The sequence below is a fragment of the Amphibalanus amphitrite genome, unplaced genomic scaffold (assembly GCF_019059575.1).
Source record: "Amphibalanus amphitrite isolate SeventyFive unplaced genomic scaffold, NRLGWU_Aamphi_draft 000302F_arrow, whole genome shotgun sequence".
Classification (NCBI taxonomy): domain Eukaryota; kingdom Metazoa; phylum Arthropoda; class Thecostraca; order Balanomorpha; family Balanidae; genus Amphibalanus; species Amphibalanus amphitrite.
In genome coordinates, this window is record NW_024881797.1 from 210071 (window position 1) to 234218 (window position 24148).

At 48.8% G+C, this 24148-nt stretch overlaps 1 protein-coding gene across 2 annotated transcripts in view; it reads left to right on the forward strand.

Moving 5' to 3' along the window:
* LOC122387905 overlaps nucleotides 1-15817 on the forward strand; it is a 30097-nt gene extending 14280 nt beyond the window's left edge. For both annotated transcript variants that reach the window (XM_043378552.1, XM_043378553.1), the window contains exon 3: nucleotides 13693-15817. In XM_043378552.1, the coding sequence (XP_043234487.1) occupies nucleotides 13693-15099 (1407 nt within the window). In that variant the 3' untranslated portion in view covers nucleotides 15100-15817. The remainder of the gene's footprint in view (nucleotides 1-13692) is intronic.
* The last annotated feature ends 8331 nt before the right edge of the window (nucleotides 15818-24148 follow it).

A 24148-nucleotide genomic window follows, 5' to 3' on the forward strand; every position in this document is an offset into this window, starting at 1 on the left:
AAAAATCACTCCAGAACGACCTCAACAAAATAGAGCAATACGGCCAGAAATGGATAATAGCATTCAACTCTGAAAAGACTATCAAAATTACGCTTTCAAACTCTTCAAATCCGGTTACATCACCACATCTTATCTTTAGCGGAAAACCAATTCCAATATCTCTTTCCTATAAGCATCTCAGTATTACCCTTTCTCAAGATTTGCGTTTTTATCAACATGTAAATGACATAATTTTGAAAGTCAATAGATCCTTAAGCCCTCTCTACTCCACAGCATCACTTTTACCAAGACATGTGCTTGATCTCATTTACCGTATATATGGTACAGGCAATGTGTGGAATCAGGCATTCTATAGAATGCCTAGGCATTTTATAGAATCCCTAGGCATTCTATAGAATCCCTGACTGCTTAGGCATTCTATAGAATGCCTAGGCATTTTATAGAATCCCTAGGCATTCTATAGAATCCCTGACTGCTTAGGCATTCTATAGAATGTCTGGCTTAAAGGGACTATCCCACCTTCAAAAAAGCACAGTTTATGATTCGAAAATGTTACTCATGATATTGTGACGAATTCTGCAAGTTTTTACGCGTTCTGATTGTATACTTTTTGAGGTGTTGCGACTTTTATGTTTCATCGTGACGTCATTTAGATCGAATCTGTGACGTAATGAAGGATTTACTTCATGTCAATGTTGTAGGGTGGTCCGGTTTGCATCACTTTTTTGAAAAGTCACGGTCTCACCCCCCTATCTGGTGCATTTTGGGGCGCTGATTACGATAAGCACATAAAAAATGCAAATTTCGATTTTTTTTTGTAGGCCCCGTTCGATCAAAGATTTTGAAAATTTGGCGAATTCGCACATTTTTTACCATATATCAGAAAAATGAAGAATAAAGTTATTAAAATGATATTTAACAGATGCAGCAAACATATTCCTAGGCGTATGTGCGCAAATTAGTGAGCTAGGGCCAGCCAAATTATTTTTGGACTGAAATTACTGAGGCCATTTCCGTGTTTCCGCTCCCGGCCGCTAGGTGGCGACCGCCAGGGCGGTCGCTACCGGTAGAGGACGGGCCATCGCTCTCATGTGTTTTGACGCACTGCGACGACATTTTGAGTGACGATACTGATATTTACAAACTAATGACACAAGCGGTGTATTATTCTGCCTATTTCAATAGAATTGGGTATGAAATACCCACAAAGGAGTACGCACCACACCCACACAGCCTGGCGATTTTGCCGGCACTAGTCACAACCACTAAACCTTACGCAACGGCATAAAACGAACAAAGCAACAACATGTGATATTTAGCACATCTCGCACAAGGAGATTATGTCCTCTTATCCTGGTGTCCATCTAAGCTAGGTTACAGCGCCCGCGACTATAGCGCCACTTGGAGTCCGACTACTGACTACTGCCCGCGAAAGTGACGCCGAAAGGCTATCTTATTCAAGCTATAGCCGTCCTGGCGCACCGCGCCCGCCACCGCTCCAGAGGACTGGGTGGTAAGCTTGACGGCGCGCTCTGTGGACTGGGTGTGACATGGCACCCTAGTCCGCAGCGGCTCGTCCACCTGTGCCTCCAGGTCGCCGTCACTGAGAAAGCGAACACAAGGTGGCTCTACATCAGCCACTCGAGCGTACATGGTGACGTCGACAAGCTCCGTGTACTGGTGAGCAGACACATTCACCGACGCGCTTTGCACACGGAACTGGCGAACTGGCCCAGGCTGCCGGCGAGCTCGTGCCTCGCCGGTGGCGCGCTGGTACACGGCGCAGAGCCGTCTCCTCCGGGCGTACATGTCGCAGCCGGCTCCCAGCGCTGAGGACGATGGCATGGTGACGGACAGACACCGGCGTCTGACGACACTCGCCCTCTACATCGTGGCAGTGTACCTTCCGACCGTTCTGGCCATCAAGCACAAACCGGACCTGGTGGAGGCGCCCCGATATCTGTTCGACCAGCTGCAGCGACAGAGGCAACACATGGGAGGCCCAGACCTGCAAACTGTTCAGGGTAGCTTGTGCGGCAATGCGTTGATGGCTCATCCTGAGAACGTGGTGCTCGGTATGCTCGGTGACGAGCGCCGTGACGTCAGAGCACGAGCCGTGCAGATGGTGCGCGAGGCACGAGCTCGCCGGCAGCCTGGGCCAGTTCGCCAGTTCCGTGTGCAAAGCGCGTCGGTGAATGTGTCTGCTCACCAGTACACGGAGCTTGTCGACGTCACCATGTACGCTCGAGTGGCGAGTGGCTCGAGTCCACAGAGCGCGCCGTCAAGCTTACCACCCAGTCCTCTGGAGCGGTGGCGGGCGCGGTGCGCCAGGACGGCTATAGCTTGAATAAGATAGCCTTTCGGCGTCACTTTCGCGGGCAGTAGTCAGTAGTCGGACTCCAAGTGGCGCTATAGTCGCGGGCGCTGTGACCTAGCTTAGATGGACACCAGGATAAGAGGACATAATCTCCTTGTGCGAGATGTGCTAAATAACCGAAGGTTTGTTGTCAATAGTTAAAACACTATTCTTTAGAATTGTGTTTTTCTATTGAAAAACAAATCTGAGTTCCCTGACAATTTGGCAAAAGCTGCCTGAGATCAGTACAACTTGATGCTCTTGAAAACGGCTGGTCCAAAAATTCTGATTTTTTCAGGATTTCTAGTGGGCCAGGTGATCTACGTTCTGGTATGGGTCTCCCCTCCGCGGACCATCTGGTGCACGTGCCACGTGACTTTAAAAATTCCCGTGTTAAGCCAATGGGGAAAATGAAAAAATGCGTTCCACGGCAGATTGCTCGAAAACGATCCAAACGACCCCCCATTTTCTTACATGCAGATCAACCACCATTCGGTGCACTACCCATGGGTATGTCGCAAAGTGGCCGGAAAAGTCCAGAACCACGTGCCACGTGCCGTTGAAAATGACCCTGCACACCGGAAATTGGGACTTTTGGTCATTTCGGCGCACCCATGATGCATACTATGGCGTGGGTGACCAAACAATGGGTGTCATCCGGTCGGCAACTGTTTAAGGTGTCGTCCAGTGGGCCAAAGTGGTAGTTTCAAACTTTTGGGATCCACCATTCTGGGGATTCTTTTTGACAATATACTTACGTTTCTTGGCGCAATGTTCATTCCACCCAGCCGGTCGTCAATGCGTACTAGATGACCCAAATGACGATTGACCTGAAGGAAGTTGGGGGCGAGGAACACGCACGTGCCATCCGTTTTTTAATCGGGCGCTTTCATCTAGGAGATTTTTGCAGAAACGTCAATGCGTTAGATGACCCAAATGACGATTGACCTGAAGGAAGTTGGGGGCGAGGAACACGCACGTGCCATCCGTTTTTTAATCGGGCGCTTTCATCTAGGATATTTTTGCAGATATCTTTTTGATTTGTGAAAATGACCAGCCTAGCGGTATGCCAGCCGCTGATAAATTATTATCTTGCTGCGGCCGGGCGCTTATTTGCGGTGTTTGCGTTTGGCGGCTGGCGGGCGACTTTTAGTCGTTTTCGGTTAGCAGTTAGCGTCGGTGCGGTGCGGGCGGTTTTATTTTTTCGGCGTTTCGGCGTTTTTTTCTGTGTGGTTTGCGGCGGTCGGGTGATTTTTTTGCCGTTTGCGTTGGCTTTTCGGGCGTGCGTTTTACACGTTTTGCGGTGTTTACGTTTTGCGGCGGGCGGGCGTTTTGTGTTTTTTGCGGTGTTTGTCTTTGGCGCCGGGCGGGCGGGCGGGCGATGCGGGCGGTTTTCTTTTTTTTTGCATCGTTTGCGGTGTTAAATTTGTTTGCGGTTGGCGGCCGCTTTTTCGTTTTTTGCGGTGCTTTTTTTTTGGCGGCGGGCGGGCGATTTTCAGGCGTTTTCGGTTGGCGGTTAGCGGGCGTGCGATGCGGGCGGTTTTATTGTTTTGCGGCTTTTTTGCGTTTTTTTTATTTGCGGTTTGCGGCGGGCGTTTGTTTATTTTTTGCGACCTTTGCGTTGGCGTTTCGGGCGTGCGTTTTGCGGTGTTTGCGTTTTGCGGCGGGCGGGCGTTTTTCACAATTCAAAGTTCAAACCTTCGGGCCACAGCGCTCCTCGAAGAGCGCTGCCCTCGAGTATCACATGCTGTTGCTTTGTTCGTTTTATGCCGTTGCGTAAGGTTTAGTGGTTGTGACTAGTGCCGGCAAAATCGCCAGGCTGTGTGGGTGTGGTGCGTACTCCTTTGTGGGTATTTCATACCCAATTCTATTGAAATAGGCAGAATAATACACCGCTTGTGTCATTAGTTTGTAAATATCAGTATCGTCACTCAAAATGTCGTCGCAGTGCGTCAAAACACATGAGAGCGATGGCCCGTCCTCTACCGGTAGCGACCGCCCTGGCGGTCGCCACCTAGCGGCCGGGAGCGGAAACACGGAAATGGCCTCAGTAATTTCAGTCCAAAAATAATTTGGCTGGCCCTAGCTCACTAATTTGCGCACATACGCCTAGGAATATGTTTGCTGCATCTGTTAAATATCATTTTAATAACTTTATTCTTCATTTTTCTGATATATGGTAAAAAATGTGCGAATTCGCAAAATTTTCAAAATCTTTGATCGACCGGGGTCTACAAAAAAAATTCGAAATTTGCATTTTTTATGTGCTTATCGTAATCAGCGCCCCAAAATGCACCAGATAGGGGGGTGAGACCGTGACTTTTCAAAAAAGTGATGCAAACCGGACCACCCTAAATTGTTGGGGAAAATTTGGCAGCAAATATTTTTGCACTCAAATATGACGCGGTTCATACACCAACAAAAGTGTCTCTGATTGGCTTATTTATAAATCAAGTGATACTTCACTTGACTGCGTGACAGGCGTTCAAAAGGCAAATGACGTCATCAGATTGCCGTTAATGGTTAAGAGATTGGGACTTGTACAGGGAATATTTTCAAATGAAGGGAACGAATTTTTCAACACCACGAGGCTGCGGGGGTTCAGACCAAGATAGATAGTGGTTTCTGAACCTCGCCGCAAACTTGGCTATCTCAACTCAAACCTAATGTAAAGGTGGGATAGTCCCTTTAAGCTCCCAGGCATTCTATAGAATATGATTTCAAGCTTTTCCGACTAGACATCTTAATTCAAGGTAGGTATGTTTTTCGGCTACTAGTCGTTTATTAGTCGTTTCGGCTACTAGTCGTTTATAACAGAAACGAAAACAATAAACGACTAGTAGCCGAAAAACGTACCTACCTTGAATTCTATTGAATGCCTAAGTATTTTGATTGGCCTAGGCCGGTCGTCACCTCAAACCATTTCAGGGCAATGAGATGAGAGGAAGCGAGGGAGAAATTGGGCTCTGCCGACCACCAAATGGTGCGCGCCGCAAGCAGCAACTGATGCAATCCCGTTGGCACGGGAGAGCCACGGCGCAAGGGACAGGCCAAGCAGTCGCTAAACCCGCGCCCGCGGGGGGGGGGCCCTCCCGTTTTTCGCCAATAACTTCTAAACGCGTTACGCCAGCGACGTCAAACTTTCAGTAGGTACCTTATCATATATCAATTTAACACGTTCCCTGAAAATTTGAGCGAAATCCGTCGGATTTTTTTTGTGTGACAAAATGACGTTTTAGTGACGTCATGTTCGCAATTTTCGCCTCAAAAACGGCAAAATTTCAAACGCCGATAAAATCTTCATTTTTAAAGGAATCAAGACGTTACAAAAAAGGTTATACGTGATTCTGCTTTGTCTATCAAATGGCTATCTCGTTTTTTTTTGAAAATTTTTGATTTTGGCCCAATTAAAAAAAACTGACTGGGAAAATAATGATAAAATCCAAAATTTTGAGTGTATCGAAAAAACGGAATATATGTCAGAGAAGTGGTCTATGTGCACCTACATACCAATTTTTAGAAGAATCGGTTCAAAAATGTGGGAGTTATTCACAATTTTATGACGTCACGACACAAATTTTTTTCGAAAAATAATTTTTTTTGGAAGTTCTAGACCTCGTACGGAAACAAAAATAGCACCATTCGATTCGCCGTGAAAAACTGCATCAAATAGACACATTTTGAGGCCTTAACAACCAACTTCAAAATTTGACATCACTTGACCTGACCTCGACCTGAAATTCATCCAGATGTGGTCCATATCACTTATTGAGTGTGCCTATTGAATTCTATGAATAAAATGACCCATAAAACATGTGTCGCACATGCCCTTTTCTATATTTCGTTTTTGGTGACCTGACCTGACCTTGACCTTGACCTATGCATGATATTGCATGCAACGAATATTGTCTTGGAAGCCAAGGAATACGTTTTGAGCAATCAGTCTCAGTCCATTCTTCGGCAACTACGGTGCAAGGCCGATACTGTAGAAACTTGCATTTTGTACCCTTGACCTGACTTTGACCTGACCTCTGACCTACTTAAGCAAAAAATGGGCTCTTAAGATCCGCCTTGTTGAGAGCTTTCGGTTGCCGTTTTCCCCGTCTTTCTACGACCATCGGTTCGGAAGTTAGACAGGGGGGCAGAATCTGCCCCCCCCCCCAGCAGGGCGCGTATGGCTGAATAGCCCAGCGGGTTAAACGGTTACCCTTACCTTAAACGGAGGATTATGCTGCTACAGATACGAAGCTGCACTACTAGAGTGTTGGCTGGATGGGTGGACCGTAGGCTTGAATCGAAAGTGATTGCCAATTACGATGGCTTTATTCTGATATTAGAAATGGCGGTGAATAATATAACCAGTAAAACGCCTTTTGGGCGAAGAACGAGCGAGCGAGATAGTGAGCCCTGCACGTGCGAAAGGGCGAGAGGGTACTTCCAACGGGCTTGTGCAAAGCACCCTTCTAACCGGTCGCTAGCGGCGTACCAAATTTGAACGCAATCGGCCCAGCCGCACACTGGGCCGGGGGCCCGGAAAAGTGCTAGAAATTATTTGTGATTCAGTTGTTGATCTCAGCGACAAGCAAACATGCAAAAAACGAAGTGGGGCTGCTTAACCCTCGCCGGACCTGTTGTCGGACCCCCCACCCCCTCGGCCGGCCGAGGGGGGAGGGTTGGTACGACCCCTTTTCGCCGTTTCGCCCCTAATGGAGCTAGATCCTCGCGGAAAAAACAAGCGTGTGCGCCGTTTCAAGACGGAACGATTGATACCCGATTTTAAGCTCCCATGTCAACCGGTAACCTCTGAGGTGAGGTCAAAAAGCCCAAGGTAGGGTTTGGTTTTTGGTAAATAATTTCGCATAAAATGGTCGCAGAGCAGCGATTTTGGCACCATCGTGTTTGCCTGGCTCAGGCGCGTCGAATGGTATACTTTTTGTTCGGGTGAGGTCAACTTAAGGTGTTGACCTCAGGTCAAGGTCAGGTCAGCACCCCCAGGTCACGAAGTTGGTCGAAAGAGGTCATGTCGCATATCATTCGATTCGGGAGGTCTTCCCGAGTCCATTGGTGGCTTTCCCGAGTCGCTGGCTCAATTTGATCATGAGTTATTGACAAGAAACTCCTATGACCGTAGTGACGTCATAAATGACGTCACGGAAGGTCAAAAATGCAAAAGTAAAGCATCGGATCTTGCAAGGAGTGCATGAAATCACGATTCCGTGTGCTTGAGATAGTTTGAGATCATTCCATGCGCAAAAACAACAGTTTCCTTATCTCCCCATTTACTTTTAATGGTGATGTCACGTGACCTCGAAGAGTAGCAGGCATTAGCAAAAATTGCGAGTAGGGCATGACAGAAAGATGATTAGTGGTTTGTATGGCACGGTCATTTTTAGCGGCTCGAAATAACATTTCTCAAAAAGTCTAACTTAAGAGCAAGTTGTTGTTGATTATCACTTACTTGTGTTTGGGGGTTAATAATGACTGATTTTTTTAGTTTGGCCTAAAAATTTTGACAGCATTGTGTGCGTTGATCAATTCTGAGCTCAGGGACATATATTTTATTCAGATTATAAGCCTTAGTTTTTCACAACTTCCAGCGCTATAAAGAGCGCCGGGCATTCAGTAGAGCGGCGAGGTGACAATCGCCCCTACATCATGTGGTTTACTGGCGCATATCTCGAAAAGTAGCAGGGAAAAGCAGCAAAGTACCTATATGGAACGAAAGATGAGTAATCAGCGGCTAGTATAAGCTGTTTTTTTTAGCGGCTCGAAATAACGTTTTTTTTAAAGTCTATTTAAAAATTTAGATATGATTTTTATTTAGGTCTTGCAGCTGCTTGCAAAAAGCTAGCTTATCTTGCAGAAAAGCGATGCAATATGTAAGAATGTTGTTGGTACAGTGAACAACAGTGCCCTGAACTAGTCTGACAGAAAATTGCGTTCAAAACGACAACTGGTCAACTAATAAATATCAACTAAAGATTAGCATTAAAATCGGCAAATGTGGTGGCCACTAGCGAGTCTAAATAGTCTTGTGTTTGGTGACAACTGACCACCTCAATTTCGACCTTAGGGCAAAAATGGCATCGGAATCGTATTCTGCGATCAATTTGGGATTAAATGATACCTATTTTGTTCATATTGCGGACAGTCAGTTTGGGGGAATTTCTAGCGCTTTTTCGGGCTGCCGGCCTACAGTGAGCCGTTCCTGAGATCTGGGAGCGGCATTCTGCACGTGCGCACGTGCAAACGGGGTCCAAACTGACTTTTGCACGGCACCCTACTAACTGGTCCCCAACCGTGTACCAAATTTGAGCCCAATCGGCCCAGCCGTTCTCGAGATCTGGAAGCGCCCCCTGCACTTGCGCACGTGCAGTAGCACCCTAACCGCAACACATGGGCATGCATTGCCTGGTGGGTGCCTACCTGTATGCCAAGTTTCAGCAAAATCGCCCCAGTAATTACCGAGTTATTGAAATGGGAACAAATTCGGCACCTCTTCTTTTTGTATTTTGCATGTGCAGTGGGGGTCACTCACATACATCAAAAGTATCCGACCTTTGGTAGAAGGGATGCAGCTACCCTACAAAAATTACCGCAAGACAATCGCCCAAGCGGCTGCTGAGATATGAGCCTCTCAAAATCACTACTTTCGCAAAACAGCTTGAACACCATAGACTTTTCACGTGGCACGTGGCACGACGGTCACTGAGATGTATCAAAAGTAGTCAATTACGGGGTAGAAGGGATGGGGCTACCCAGCAAAAAGACCGCAGGTCAATCGGTCTAGCGGTTGCTGAGATATAAGCCTCTCAAAAGCGTTACAGGCCGGGCCGGGCCAGGCCGGGCCGCTCATACTGAGGGTTTTCCGTTATATTAAAAAGACTCCTTCACTCGCTGCGCTCGCTCGCTCGTAACAAAAGGTCACATCTTATGTCGTCATAAGCACTTCGTGTAACTACTCTCAATATACATTGACAGCTCAACCTACACTGTAATGTCAGGGAATAACCCGAATAAATGGTTCATTATTCCACGCCGGGGCGGTGGCCCGGCCGTGACAAGAGCCAGATTAAGTGTTGTTCGTTCTCCCCTTCCAGCTTGACTCCTGGGCCATGCGGTGTTCGAAAGGTCGTCAGAATTATGAAATGTTACTCTAGTAATGCTTTGACAATGTTCGAAAGGATGCCAAAACTAAAACAAATAACTAAGCTATTTTTAGGTCAGGCCACTTTTTGGCCATTTTTGGCTCGTAGCTGTTTTGTCCGGTTTGACCTTAAATCGATGCTTTAGATGGCAAATGCCTCCAAAAATGGACGATTTATCAAACTTTTTACGTGCAAACTGTTTACCAAAGGCGTTTCCGATATTTACATTACCACCATCGTCTTTTTAGCGTTAAGATAAATACTCTATACTCTCAGAAATAAAACCTGAAAGATAATCTACAGTTTGACAGAATAAGGTTAGATTGAATAACTGACCGGATAATTTCAATGCATTAACATGAATGACTGAATGAACATTTGACTGAATGAACATAGATAATTGACAGCAAGGTAGGCTGGCAGAAGATAATAATGTTATTGTTACATATCGGTCTGTGCTCATAGTACATACAAATTACAATAACTTCTTGGAAATATTTTCTTTTTCCTAGGCATTCTATAGAATGCCTGAAAATTAGACAGTCTATAGAATGCCTAGGGATTCTATAGAAAGGCATTCTATAGAATACCTAGGGATTCTATAGAATGCCTGGTCGTTCAGGCATCCTATAGAATGCCTGATTCCACACATTGCCTGTAACATATACATCCAACCCTACTTTGACTACTGCGACATTATTTATGACGGAAATATAACAGTGACTGACTCTTTACGACTGGAAAGGCTTCAATAGCTAGACTAGTTCTGCCGTGTCTTGTGATCGAGTGTTGGGAATAATGAAAGTGATATATGTGGGAAGTTGTGATTGTGGTTGTCTGAGTGCATAGTACATTGTGAGTTTATGAATGCTACGTCTCGTTTTGAGGGTTGTCCATCCTAATTCCTGTCTCACTTTGTCAGTCGATGTCCTTCGTAGTGTTCCTGTCTCTAAGTGCAAAACCTATCGCTTAATCTCGCTAGGGCCATACCTACCTGGGGCAGGTTCGTGCAAACGTTCAAGGTTTTTAAAAGTCATTTTTTCTAATAGAAGCGATAATTTTAGAGGATGACTTTTAACCCTCGCCGGCCGAGGGGGGGGGGGGGGGGGGCGGGTGCCGCCCCCCCCCCCATAGGGTTTTTTCGCGATAGCTCCGAACACGCTGGCGATAGAGAGCTGAAACTTTGCATACCTGACCTTTGATTCAAGCCGGATCTTTTGACACCAACTGCATTTTCAGGTCAGGTCAGGTCACTGACCTATGACGTCATAAGTGAACCTCTGCACGATCTTCAGATGTCGCAACTTCGCAACGCCCTCACTGCCAGAGGAGCTTTCGCAGGGAAATGAAACTTGCAGGATCTAGTATCCATTACGAGTCTCACAGCTTGTATATCTCGGATTTTTCCTAAAGGTCATATGAGGTCAGGTCATTTTCGTGACCTCACCATTATAAGTCAATGGGGAAAATGAAAACTGCTATTCTGGCGCCGGGAACGATCTCCAACTATCTCAAGCACACATAATCGTGATTTGATGCACTCCTTGCAAGGTTAGATGCGTCACTTTTGCAATGTTGACCTTGCGTGACGTCATTCATGACGTCATCAAGGTCATATTAGTTTTTCGTCAATAACTCCCGATCAAATTGAGCTAGCGAGTCGGAAAAGCCACCAATGGACTCAGGAAGACCTGGTGAATCGAATGATATGCGACATGATCTCTTTCGACCAACATTGTGACCTGGGGGCGCTGACCTGACCGTGACCTGAGGTCAACAGTAACACCCTAAGTTGACCTGACCCAAACAAAAACTATATCATTCGAAGCGCCTGAGCGAGGCGAACACGATGCTGCCAAAATCGCGGTTCTGTGGCCATTTTTGCGAAGTTATTCACCAAAAACTGAACCGTACCTTGGGGCACTTGACCTGACCTCAGAGGTCACCAGTTGACCTAGGACCTTAAAATCGGGTACCAATCTCTGTGTCTCGTAACGGCGCACACGCTCGTTTTTTCCGCGACGCGTTAGCTCCACCAGGGGCGAAATGGCGAGGGGGGTCGTACCCGCCCCCCCCCCTCGACCGGCGCGTATGTAGAAAACCAATAGGTCCGGCGAGGGCTCAGGAGGAAAAATATCTGCAATGGTTCCTTTCCATACTACAATCAACAATTTTGCCATTGCACCAACCAAAGAACAGATACATGGATTTATCTTTTTTTTCACAAATGTGCCCCGCTCTCCCCTAAATGTCATGGGGTACGCACGGACAAGGTCTACAATTTTTACTAAGGTCATTTTCAGGTCAGGTCAGAGATGACGTCACATGGGTCAAAAAGGTCAAGATGGCGGCGCTAGATATGAGGAGAGTTTTATCTCGAATAACTTTCGAAGTGGCAAAGCTAGGAACAAACTAATGGCACCATCGTGATGCTCTCATCAATCTACATCAAATCATATGTGTTGACCTCGAACGATGTAGTTCAAAGGTTGACCTCAGGTCACGTGACTTCAAGGTAATCATGTACATCATTCGATGCACCTTGACGAGCTGAACAGAATGAGACCATCCGCGCGGCTGTATCTCATTCCTGTAAAAAGTTATCAACAAAAAAAAACCTGCGGTGACCTTTGATGCCATCATATGACCTTACAGCTGCCCAACAGCAAAACAGGCCTCAAGGTAGTCAAGGTTGATCGTATATGGAGTCATGTTTGGCATATTGGGTCATTCCGACGCGTTTTAGTGAAAAAAAACGGAGTTTATTTTCCCCATTGACTTATAATGGGGAGGTCAAGAAATTGATCTGACCTTAGGTCATCGATATCAAAATTCCGAGACACACAAATTGTAGCTATCAATGACTTCATTACATCCTGCGACTTTCAAAGGCCTCCGTCATCTACTGTAGCTCTGACACGGTGACAAAGTTGCAAAAAAGTGATTTGAGGTTGGGTCGTTCGAAGTGACCTGGTGATCTGACCTTGAGAGGTAGGAAGTTCAAACTTGCACACATATGTAAACATATGTATTTTTCATTTCTTCAAACATATGTAAAATTGATGAGGGAGAAATCATCCAAATTTCGCGGCGCGCCGTGGTTTTCCCGCTATTTACGAAAAACCACGGGGGGGGGGCGGATATCCGCCCGCCCCTCCCCCCTCCGTCGGTGCGAGGTTTAGTGAGGTGACTGCGGAGTGCGGGTGTCATGAAATGGCGGCACTCACACTGTCTGGCGTATACTCTGGGAGACACGGGCACGGCGGGGTCTGAAGGACATTCTGCATGCTGAACCCACTGCTGGCTGATAGTGAGCTCTGTCACAGCGATGCTGCTGCGAGCTGAATAGCCGCTGGAGGACCCTTGGCCACCTCTCTTGGTTTACCGTCACCGCATTCCGGCTGTCATCCTCGGAAGAACGTTGGGCCCATGATAGATACCTTGTGCACACTTCATACTCTGTTCTGGTGCGGTGCCGGTTGTGAGGAACTTATGAATGTGTCTGGAGATGAGACAAGCTGAAGGGGTTTTCTTAGGGTTGGCACTGGTTGGCATTTACGCTTTGTTGTCTGAAGCTGAAAGTTCATCACTTCACTTTTCTGCATCCTGCTTAGTCCTATTACCTATTATCTAAAGTGGTTTCAATATGCCAGAAAATAAGTTTATGCATGTACCTTGCAATTGCTAAAATTTGAAGACATTCCAACTTTTATTTCTCGAGATATCCCAATTTTAAATGATAACCTTATTTTTGGGACAATCTGTATGCTCCCCTCCCCCACCGACCGAGGGCGCACACAATGATTAGTCATAGGTACCGAGTCTGAGTCGCAGTTGAATAAAACATGCCAGCGTAAAAAATATTATACCTTAATGTTTTGAAAATTAAGCTGGTACCGAAATAATTGTTTTACCATGCGCTAACCGAAATGTAACCCGGTAGGCCGTATTTTTTTTCTTTGGCGGGGGGGGGGGGGGGGGGCGTTCGGCATGGGGGGGGCCCAGTTCGCTGGTCGTGCCCCTCCCATTCAAAAATCCTGTGTGCGCGCCTGCCACCGACCATGGTGAAGCTGACTGAAACTCCCACCCGGGATCGGGCTATGTACCCCAGTGTCCCGTGTACCCCACTTTTCTGTGTACCAGGTACCTACCCAGTGTCCTTTAGTTACGTCCTGATTGTCTGTGCAGGTGGACTTCTCGTGCCTGGCGCCGCCACTGCGGCCGCAGAAGGCGCCAGAGATGCCGGTGCTGATGCGGCTGCGCGCCGACCCTCAGCTGCGCGCACTGCTCCAGCACCCGGTGCTGACGGCGCTGCTCTACCTCAAGTACGACCGCGCCCGCTGGTTCCACTACTGCAACGTGCTGCTGTTCCTGGCCTTCACCGTGCTGCTGACGGTGTACGTGTTTGGGCTGGACGGGCGCGCGGCGCTGGGCGGCTGGGCCACGGGCGGCGCGCTGCGTGCTGCGCTCACCGCCGGCCTGGCGCTGCTGACGGCGCGCGAACTGCTGCAGATGCTCATCACGGGCCCGCTGTACCTGCTCAGCGCCGAGAACTGGGCTGAGCTGGCCGTGCTGGCGCTGGGCTACCCGCTGCTGTGGGCGCCGTTGACGCTGCCAACGGCGCGCCACCTCTCCGCCTGGGTCATGGTTGCCGCCTGGCTGGAGGTGGCCATGAACGTCGGTAGGACACCCGCACTGGCTCCCTACAAGACCATGATGGAGAGCATCGCGCTCAGCTTCGGGCGGCTCATCTTCCTCTACTTTGGCCTGGTGATGGCGTTCGCGATCGCCTTCTACCTGGTGTTTCACGGCGTCAGCAGTTTCGCCACGTTCGGCGTCTCGATGCCGAAGGTAATCGCCATGGCCACCGGCGAGTTCGACTACGGCGATCTCAGCGAGGCGATGGTGGTGGACGAGGCGTCCGGCGTCCGCGCCGGGCACGTGCTCTCGGGCGGGCTGCTCTTCATCTGCTTCCTGTTCCTCATCTTCATCGTGCTGATGAACCTGCTGACGTCGCTGGCGGTGGACGACACGCAGGCCATCTCGCGGCAGGCGGCCGTCATGGCCGCCGACAACCGGATCGTTTTGCTCGGCTACCTGGAAAACTTTCTCCTGTTGTCGTACCTGCCGTCATCGCTGAAACGTCCTGGCGGGCCGCTGCGGGCTGCCGGTCAGGGCGCCTGCTCGGGCCTCAAGGAGCGAGTGCGTCGGCGCGTGCTGCTCTTTCACACGGCGCTCAGCTCGGGCCGCTACCGGTTTCTGCCGAACGGGCGAGAGCGGCCGCTCGCCTGCCGGGACGTGGCGCACGCGTGCGGCAAGCGCCAGTGTGGCAGCGCCGCGTCACTCTGCGCCCGCTGGCTGACTCTGGACGGCTGCGTGGGCGAGCGGCGCCAGCAGCTGTCTGAGCTGCCGGCCGCGACGCGCCAGCAGCTGCTGGACCTGGTGCTGAAGCCGCAGTCGCTGGAGGAGCAGCTGGAGCGGCTGCAGGCCGACGTGGGCCGCCTGAGCGCGCAGCTATCCGACCTGCTCCAGAGGCCCGCCGGCGACCGAGGAGCGGGGCAGAGAGCGCCGTCCGGCGGCCGGGCCAGCCCCTGAGCGCCGGCGCCACCGGAGGCCGCCTGTCGCCTCAGCCGGGGCGACCTCGCCGACATCTAATGGCTAGTGCTTTTAACCAGGCTCTCTGCGCCCTGCTTTTGACCAATGGTCCGTTTGCTTATAGGTGGAAGAATGCTAGGTGCCTTTGCTCATTGCTCCAGCGTTGTGGGATGCGTGAGTGACGTCGGGGGTGGGATTTTCCACAGGCGGATTCGATGGCGACCCCAGTCGGGCCTGGGAGCCAGGCGCTGTGGAGACCGTGCAGTGTCGGCTCCGCTCAGCTGAGCAGCTCGCCGAAGCTGCACGTCAGCTGTTTGTGCGCTCCACCGCCTACGAGGTGGCCGATACGCTCATCTTTAGTATATATGTACGCAATGTATTTAAGTACCGCCGTCGACAGTGTTATTATTGCACTCATCTTGTATATGTTTCCTCGCGCACTGCCGCCAGCGGCAGTTGCATGATGGCAGAACGGAGCTTTAACATGGATCGCTGCATCCGTGACTGAGTGAAAGGCTGACGGCGGCTTAGCAGCGCGGTCCATGTGCACCAGTGCTCGTGCTCGTGTGGTACCCGCCGAACAGAATCTCACTAGCTCAGCCCTCAATTTGGACCTACACTTTACGCCACTGCCCGCGACTTTTCGTCGAATGTCTGGCCAACCATGTGCCTCCTGTATGATTGTTTGTGTACACAATACAATGATTGTTTGTGTCTATGACTTCGTGTATTGTGTACTCTAGAAGACCGTACTTGCTAGGTACTGGTGCCTGATGCTGCTGGTGCGACCTGGGCCGATTGACACAGTGGCAGGGTTTCGGAGTCGTGGTAGTGCTCTTCCTACTCCGACTCCGGGCTCCTGACCGACTCCGACTCCGACTCCGACTCAGGGTCTGATACAAAGGTGAAAGGGCAATGGTGGCTGCCAAAATTACGCGTGATATGACGCGCCATGTTAGGTCTACAGGGTATCCGGAAAGTCCTGGCGCTTTTCAACATTTTTAAAATAAATGCCTTTGGTCCATAAATACTCAACAAGAGACAAAACAATGACCAGGGGCCGTATTCACGTCGATCATTTTCGCAAGAATTTTCTTAAGTTTGACCTACTTCTTAAGCAAATTTTTTTATTCACGTGAACTCCGTCGATAAAAACTTAAGAAGTGTCGACGTGAATACCAAATTATACTTACGAAAGAAAATCGACTTACGAAGTCGACGTGAATACGGCCCCAGAAACACCAAGCCACATGCTTCTGCTAAGTGCCCATTCATTGTAACCACCGTCTGTGCCGACGACGGCCTCGACGCAAGGGCGGAAACGCCTGCGGGTTTTGACGATGCAGGACATTTCCTGTCCTCCCATGATCCAGGCTGGGATGAGAGGTGGCCTAGAGCTTATTCTGCAAAACGCGTAGCATGCCTTATGTTGTAGACGGGCGAATACGGTTCGGGGATCGGTGCGCGGGAGCGGGCCGCGGCCGCTGTGCCGTCGAGGCTCCGCCCTAATCACGTGATGGCCCGGAGGTGTGCGTCCGGCCGGGCAGAATACAGTTCATGCCGTTCGTGCCGAGAGACGAGCGTGTGTGGATCCGCAAGATGCCACTCGGCCGGTTGGAAGTTTTTGAAGCGGCAGAAGACAACTGGGAGGAGTACATCGAACGGTTGGTCCAATTTTTTGTTGCAAACGAGATACAGGAGGATGTAAAGAAAAGGGCAATTTTGTTGAACAACTTGGGAGCCCGAACCTATGGCATCTTGCGTTCAATTTTGTCCCCGGTGAGACCCGATGAGGTTTCATATGACTAGGTATGTATTGAGAGAGCACATCCATCCGCGACCGTCGGTCACTGTGGCGCGGTTCAGACTTTTCTCTTGCTCCCGTAGCATAAATGAACCGGTGCAAGACTATATAGCCCGACTGAAACAGCTGTCACGGGATTGTCAATTTGGCTCGTTTTTGGAAGAAATGATTCGTGATCGGCTAGTGTGCGGAATCAATTCAGATTTGATTCAGAGCCTTCTGCTGTCGGAGCCTGAATTATCGTTACAGAAGGCGACTGAAATGGCCGTGCACTGAAAACAAATGGGCACAGTGAGGGCATGTTCTGTACTGGTAACACATCAGTCATGAGTTAATCACACCCAAAACACAATAATGCTGAGTATTTTCACGCTTGGCGGGACCTTCGACACGTTTGATAACACATAAAACAGAATGACACAATTTTCTCGTGCCAAGCACGCTGGACGAATGTAATGCATCAGTGTATCGAAATCATGTGTTGTTAGATATGGTAGACGTGTACCCTTACACAAATACACCGTGCCATCCACCAGTGAGCGACCTCTGAACCTTAACTTCAGATGGGGATAACAGAGGGCGTTTTTCGAGCACCGACTTTTATGCTGCGTTTTTGTAAAAATTTGCCAAAGTGTTTTGAGAAAGGTCAAAATGCACAATACAGCCGAGGGAGTCGATACATGATAAATTGTCTAAAGCAATATGCGCTGATTACATCAAGTGCAAGCTGAAGCATAGCTACAGGGTCCTTCAAATGAATGTTACTTTTGAAAGAGCTATTTCTCAGTACATATATGTTCCTCATGTAATATGTACCATCACATGAAACAGAAACACATTAGCGTTTTTGCACACACAACTTTCATTTTAATGCTCCTCAGGAATTTTCCACTGTATCGCCCTTAATTAAGGCACAGGTTTCGGCCCTCTGACGAAGGTGTCGCACCCCGCGCCTCACAACGTCTGGGTCCAGGCTTCCAGCAAACCTCTCCACTGTGGTTCGCAGTGGATGGCTGCAGGGGGATTTTGTCTCAGATCTGCCAATGCGACTCCCCAAAGCCAGTAGTCCAGCGGGGAGAGGTCAGGACTCCGTGGTGGCCATGGTCGCTCGGTGAGGCGGCTGATAACGCGCTCTTCGAAATTCTCGATCAGCCACTGGCGCAACAGCTGCCGTGGTGTGCACCGTGGCGCCATTCTGCTGGAACCACAGGCCGTCTCTTTGAAACTTGTCCCTGGCCTGAGGCAGAATCATTCCTTGAGCAATGAGCAGCCTGAGGTAAGCCACCCCGTTCAGTGTTGACCCAGGGAAGAGCCAATGGATGAAGACTTGTCCGTCGACCGTAATCCGCTAATGCGTTTTAGTGGTGTTGACACACTGTTTTTGCGTGAAGGAAAATTGGTGTTGTGAATTTTTTATTTTTTGGGACAAACCCTTATCAATTTGCAACAATACGCACATAAAATTCACGTGGAAGTGATAAAATAAGAGCTCCTAACTAAATGTTCAAAAGCAACATTCATTATAAAAGACCCTGTAATTAACGTCTGCTTGGAGGAAGAAACTCCTCGGTCTATATAGGATATATTTGAAAAATCGGTGGCCGAAAATTCACCGTTCCGTGCTTCTATCCTCAGGATACTGAAATCCTTCTCCTCCACGCCGCACCCCCCTCCGGGCTGGACAGGCAACTTTATCTCATGCGGGCTGCTCCCTTGGAGCGGCACCGCTGCTCCCGAGGGAGCGCACCCCGTAGCCGGGTGCAGTGAGTGCCTTGGGGCTGGGTGGCCTGTCCTCTGGACGGGCTCAGCCCCGGCGACTCACTAGGGTGCCTGCCCAGACCAATGTCTCCCCCTATATCCTATCATCCTCCCGGCTCTGAAATGGTCTCATTGGACCGAAAGGGCCTAACCCAACAAAACAAACAAACAAACAAGGCCGAAAATTTATCCCGGCTGTCTGGACAACTGTATTGGGCAATAGCCCTCCAATTTGGGGCATCGTCACTTGGTGCTCTGATTGAGCCGTCCACGTGACGCGTTCACCCTTCCGCTCTGAAGCGGCCGACCGGGCGCAACTCCAGCTCGTGTATGGGTCGGCCGGCCGCGTGCTCAGCCCTGACCGCGCTCTGTCCGTATGGGCCGGCCGGCCGGGTGCTCAGCCCTGACCGTACCACAGTGATGCAAATGGGGTTCACGAGTGGCCATAAATACCCAAAAGTCAAGTTTACCAAATCGAGTTAATTGCGATATGGCCCAGTAAACAAATGTTTGGGGCATCTGAAATCACATGGTTTTCATGTTTTTGTCAAAACCGGCCTCGTGTATAATCGTCAGAAGTCGTGACATTTTTTAGGTCGTAAAATGACGGTCAGACGCTCGCAAGTTCAAACGCCGCTGGTTTGCGTTCATTTCGTACAAATTGAAAAATTATGCATGGGAATGATCCCCAAAGCCTTCTGCTTCTAATGCCGGGTCACGAAAAGCCGTATCTCATTCGTTTTGGCGGTAATCTGACTATTTATCATCATGTTGCAATCGCAGTTTTTTACTAAGAAAAAAAAAATGATTTCGTTTCACCTACAGCACTTAACACAGTGTGTGCCCGTTAGTCCACCATACCATAGCCTTCCCTAATCATTTCTGAGTCGCATCGTGAAAGAATTAAGGCACTAGCACAGGGCTGACCGGCGCTACAGAGGTTTTTGTCCGGGCCGTCGGGTGCCGCAGTGGGCGCGCAGTGGGCGGGTGGGTGCCGCCGCGCGGCGCGGCGGAGCGGCCGCCCGGGCCGCCCGCTGCGCCGCGGCACCCGACCGTACCGGACGAAAACTTCTGTAGCGCCGGTCAGCCCTGTGATAGCGCCTTAATTCTTTCACGATGCGACTCAGAAATGATTAGGGAATGCTATGATATGGTGCACTAACGGGCACACACTGTGTGAAGTGCTGCAGGTGAATTGAAAGCAAATATTTTTTGTAAAAAACTGCGGTTGCAACATGATTACAAATAGTTAGCTCACCGCCAAACCAAAATAGATACGGCTTTTTATGACGTGGCATTAGAAGCAGCAGGTTTTGGGGATTATTTTCATGTATAATTTTTGCAGTTTGTATGACATGAACGCACGCTAGCGGCACTTGAATTTCAAGTACCTGACAGTCATTTTACGACATCGAAAATGTCTCGACTTCTAACAATCCTACACGAGGCCGGTTTTGACAAAAACATTAAAATCATACTTTTTCAGACACCCCAAACATTTGCCTGACTGACCATGTTGCGATTTATTCGATTAAGTGAACTTGAATTTTGGGCCTTTTTCGTATTTATGGCCACTCGTGAACCCCATTTGCATCACTGTGCGTACCCATGCACCCGATTCCACTCGGGGCCCGGCTTTGGCAATCAGCCTGTCCAGCCAAAGCCAAAGTCCCTTTAACTGCGCCCCGGCAACAAACTACATAATCACCACGTGTTTCCTTCTTTCACTTGCGATTTGTGTTAAATTTAGTAACACATTTACCTTGTATTCTGCAAATGTATTCACACAAGCCTTATGTGTTGAAGACACAATGATATTGTGTTTTAGGACACAACACGACTGGGTTAATACATTTGTAAGTTGACACGTCTGCGACGGGTCAAAAAATGCATGATGCAGGGTACACAAGAAAGCCTAGTTAACATGCTCTGCCTGTGCGTTTTTAGTCGTTTTTTGTGTCATTTTGTTTTCAGTGTACCTTTTATTCTTTTATTCTGCAAATGTACCTATTCACACAAGCCTGATGTGTTGAAGACACAATGATATTGTGTTTAGGACACAACACGACTGGGTTAACACATTTGTAAATTGACACGTCTGCGACGGGTCAAAAAATGCATGATGCAGGGTACACAAGAAAGCCTAGTTAACACGCTCTGCCTGTGCGTTTTTAGTCGTTTTTTGTGTCATTTTGTTTTCAGTGTGGCGCTGGAGACAGCCAGCCGGAACCAGCAGGAGCTGGCAGGAGCAGGGGGCGTCGAAGTCTAGTAGGAAAATCTGGCAATCCCCGGCGTGAAGTAGCGTCGGGGATGACCGACGGCACCTTGCACTGAAAGATACGGCAGAACGGCTATTTTTGAAAAATGATTAAAAATACTTTTGTGCTGGTATGACACATAAAACGCTTATCAGCATGTTCCTCATCATCTGATAAAGCCATATCCGTATCCGAAAATAGCCAAGCCCCTCCCAATTTCCAACCATCGACCTTATAAGCAAAGGATGTAAGCGTAATCCTTAAGGGCGACTTTCCGTTACATATCCGTACATATGCGTCCTTATGGAAATCGGAAGTGTGGCGATTGGCGACTCGCGCGACATCTGTTCGGCGACTATAGCGACACCTGGTGGCTGCTTTTCTGCTGTATGTAGGTATTGGGATTTTGCCAGATATGGTTCCTACTGCAACACCAGTATGTTGACCCAATACTAGAAAGTTATTTTGCTTGTAAAAGGCAAGCAAATTGAAAGTTAACCCGCGCCCTGCTGGGGGGGGGTGTTTGAACACCCCCCTTGTGGTTTTTCGCGAATATCTCAAAAACGGCGGCGCGGAGCGCCGCCGTTTTTGGTACACCTTATCATACATCAATTCTACACATGTTGTGAAAATTTCAGACCAAGGTCATTCAAGGCCAGGTCACCAGGTCACTTGAAGTGACCTCACCTCATAAAAAGTTTCAATGTCTGTCATAGCTACACCGAGTGACCGATCGCTTTGAAACTTTCAGCGATTGATAAGGGTAACAGTATGTATAAAATGTATATCTCGGAATTTTGATATCGGTGACCTAAGGTCAGGTCAATTTTGCGACCTCCCCATTATAAGTCAATGGGAGAAAATTGAAATGCGCCTCTTTTGGACGAAAGACATTATAAACACTCCCAAACACTGAATTACAAGAGGTTTAGACACACTGAACATGAAAATAGTGTCCGTGACCCTTGTTTATGCCCTGAGGTCATCTTAGGTCACGAATGGTATCTAACAGTTTTTCGCAAATAACTTTTGATAGAGGCATGCTAGAGCGATGAAAACGCCTTAGATGTGTTCAGCTCGACGATACGGATCGACTGATATGCAACATGACCTTTTCCGGTCAGGTCATGACCTTGACCTGAGGTCAAATTTTCAAATTGACCTTTCAAGGTCAAGTTATAGTTCATTCGATGCGTCTAGACGAGAGGAACACGATGCCGGTAAAAGTAAGCTCGTACAAGGCTTGGGTCAAAAGTTATTGCCGAAAAACTGTTTCCGAAAAAATCGGCTATTTTTGCAGTTTTTGCCCCCTGCAGGCAAAACCGTTGACGTTAGGTCAAATCTGAGAGAATTACTCAGAAAGGGCGTTAATAGGGCTATCGAATGCGCTTTTCCGCAGCGCTGTAGCTCTATTGGTTCCCGAGTTATGCGTTGGCTTCTTGGAAATTTTCGATATTAGACCTGGAAATCGGCGAAATTTTGCCTTAAATGACCTCTGGTGACCTAACCTTTGACCTGACCAAAAAATTGACCGAAGTGATTTCGTCATTATTTTTGACGCTCTTTCGAACGCCGCCTTCCGCGTATCGCTACGTGGCCCAGGAGCCGAGTTACAAGGGGGGGTGTTCAAACACCCCCCCCCCCCAGCAGGGCGTGGAAAACCAGGACCCCCAGCCGGGCGCGGGTTAATTTATGAGATATGAGATTGCCCTACGCGCTGATTTCAACGATCTTGAGTCTCAGCTGCAACGGATCCTGATCGACCACCCCAAGGTTCCGTTTGTCATCTGCGGCGACCTAAACTGCGATTTGCTGAAACACCGGAGTTTCCGCGCGCGTATTCACCTAAGCGACTTTTTATCGGACTACTCTCTCGATCAACTTGTAACTGCACCCACGTACAGCTCCGGCTCGCTCCTAGACGTATGTATTGTCAAAACCCGTGAACTCGTGCTCGACTGTCATGTAAAACACTGTCACTTCAGCCCACACAAGTTGGTAAACGTGCTAGTTAACGTACCTAAACAGCGTAAAACTGCAACTGTCATCACTACCCGCTCAATCAACCGTGTCGATGTCGCGTCCCTAAATCATGACTTGATGTCCATCGAGATTCGAGTGGGACGAAGTGTTCACTGCAATGACCGTGCATGACAAATGGCAAGCTTTTCTGACTAATTTCTTGCCCGTCCTAGATGACCATGCCCCTTTAACCCGCGCCCTGCTGGGGGGTGTTTGAACACCCCTCCCTGTGGTTTTTCGCGAATATCTCAAAAACGGCGGCGCGGAGCGCCGCCGTTTTTGGTATACCTTATCACACATCAATTCTACACATGTTCTGAAAATTTCAGACCAAGGTCATTCAAGGTCAGGTCACCAGGTCACTTGAAGTGACCTCACCTCACAAAAAGTTTCAATGTCTGCCATAGCTACACCGAGTGACCGATCGCTTTGAAACTTTCAGCGATTGCTAAGAGCAATAGCATGTACAAAATGTATTTCTACGCTTCGTTCGAGCTCGCAAAGGCGTTGTTGTGATTATGGGTCTATGTATTGTGCACTCCAACAATGCCTTTGGGTGAGGAAAAGCCCACAATACATAGCCGAAGACGAGGGTATGTACATTGCACAACGCATCAAGCATGTACGCGAAGCTGCACAATTACACGAATGATAAAATACAGTCGCGTCGGTGGCGGAGGGGAGGTGGATGGCGAAAAGCAGGAAGCGCCGCGCTCAGCCCACGGCTCAGTGGCTGACTGCTCTCGACGGCGCTGCGAGCGCGAATGACCCGGGCTCGGGTCATGCGGACCTGACGAGCGGGCGGTATGACGCAATCACATGTGCGGCGCTCGCCCTCACCGCGGAGAAAAAACATTATCAGTTGACTTATAATGTTACATTTCTACGCTTCGTTCGAGCTCGCAAAGGCGTTGTTGTGATTATGGGTCTATGTATTGTGCACTCCAACAATGCCTTTGGGTGAGGAAAAGCCCATTACCCCCACGAACCCGAGAACGATGCGTAGGCAGGTAAGCTTAGCAAAATTAAGTGCAGATAAAAATTTGCATAAAAGTAAAACAAATGCATTCACCCGGCGCATGTCCGGCACACAACATACAATAGCCGCAAACGGTAACTGAGGAGCGCGTGAGACGCAGCTCGCTTCAACCCCAGCACATGGTCCGCAACACACGCAGCGTGCTTGCAAATTAGCAAAACTACATCT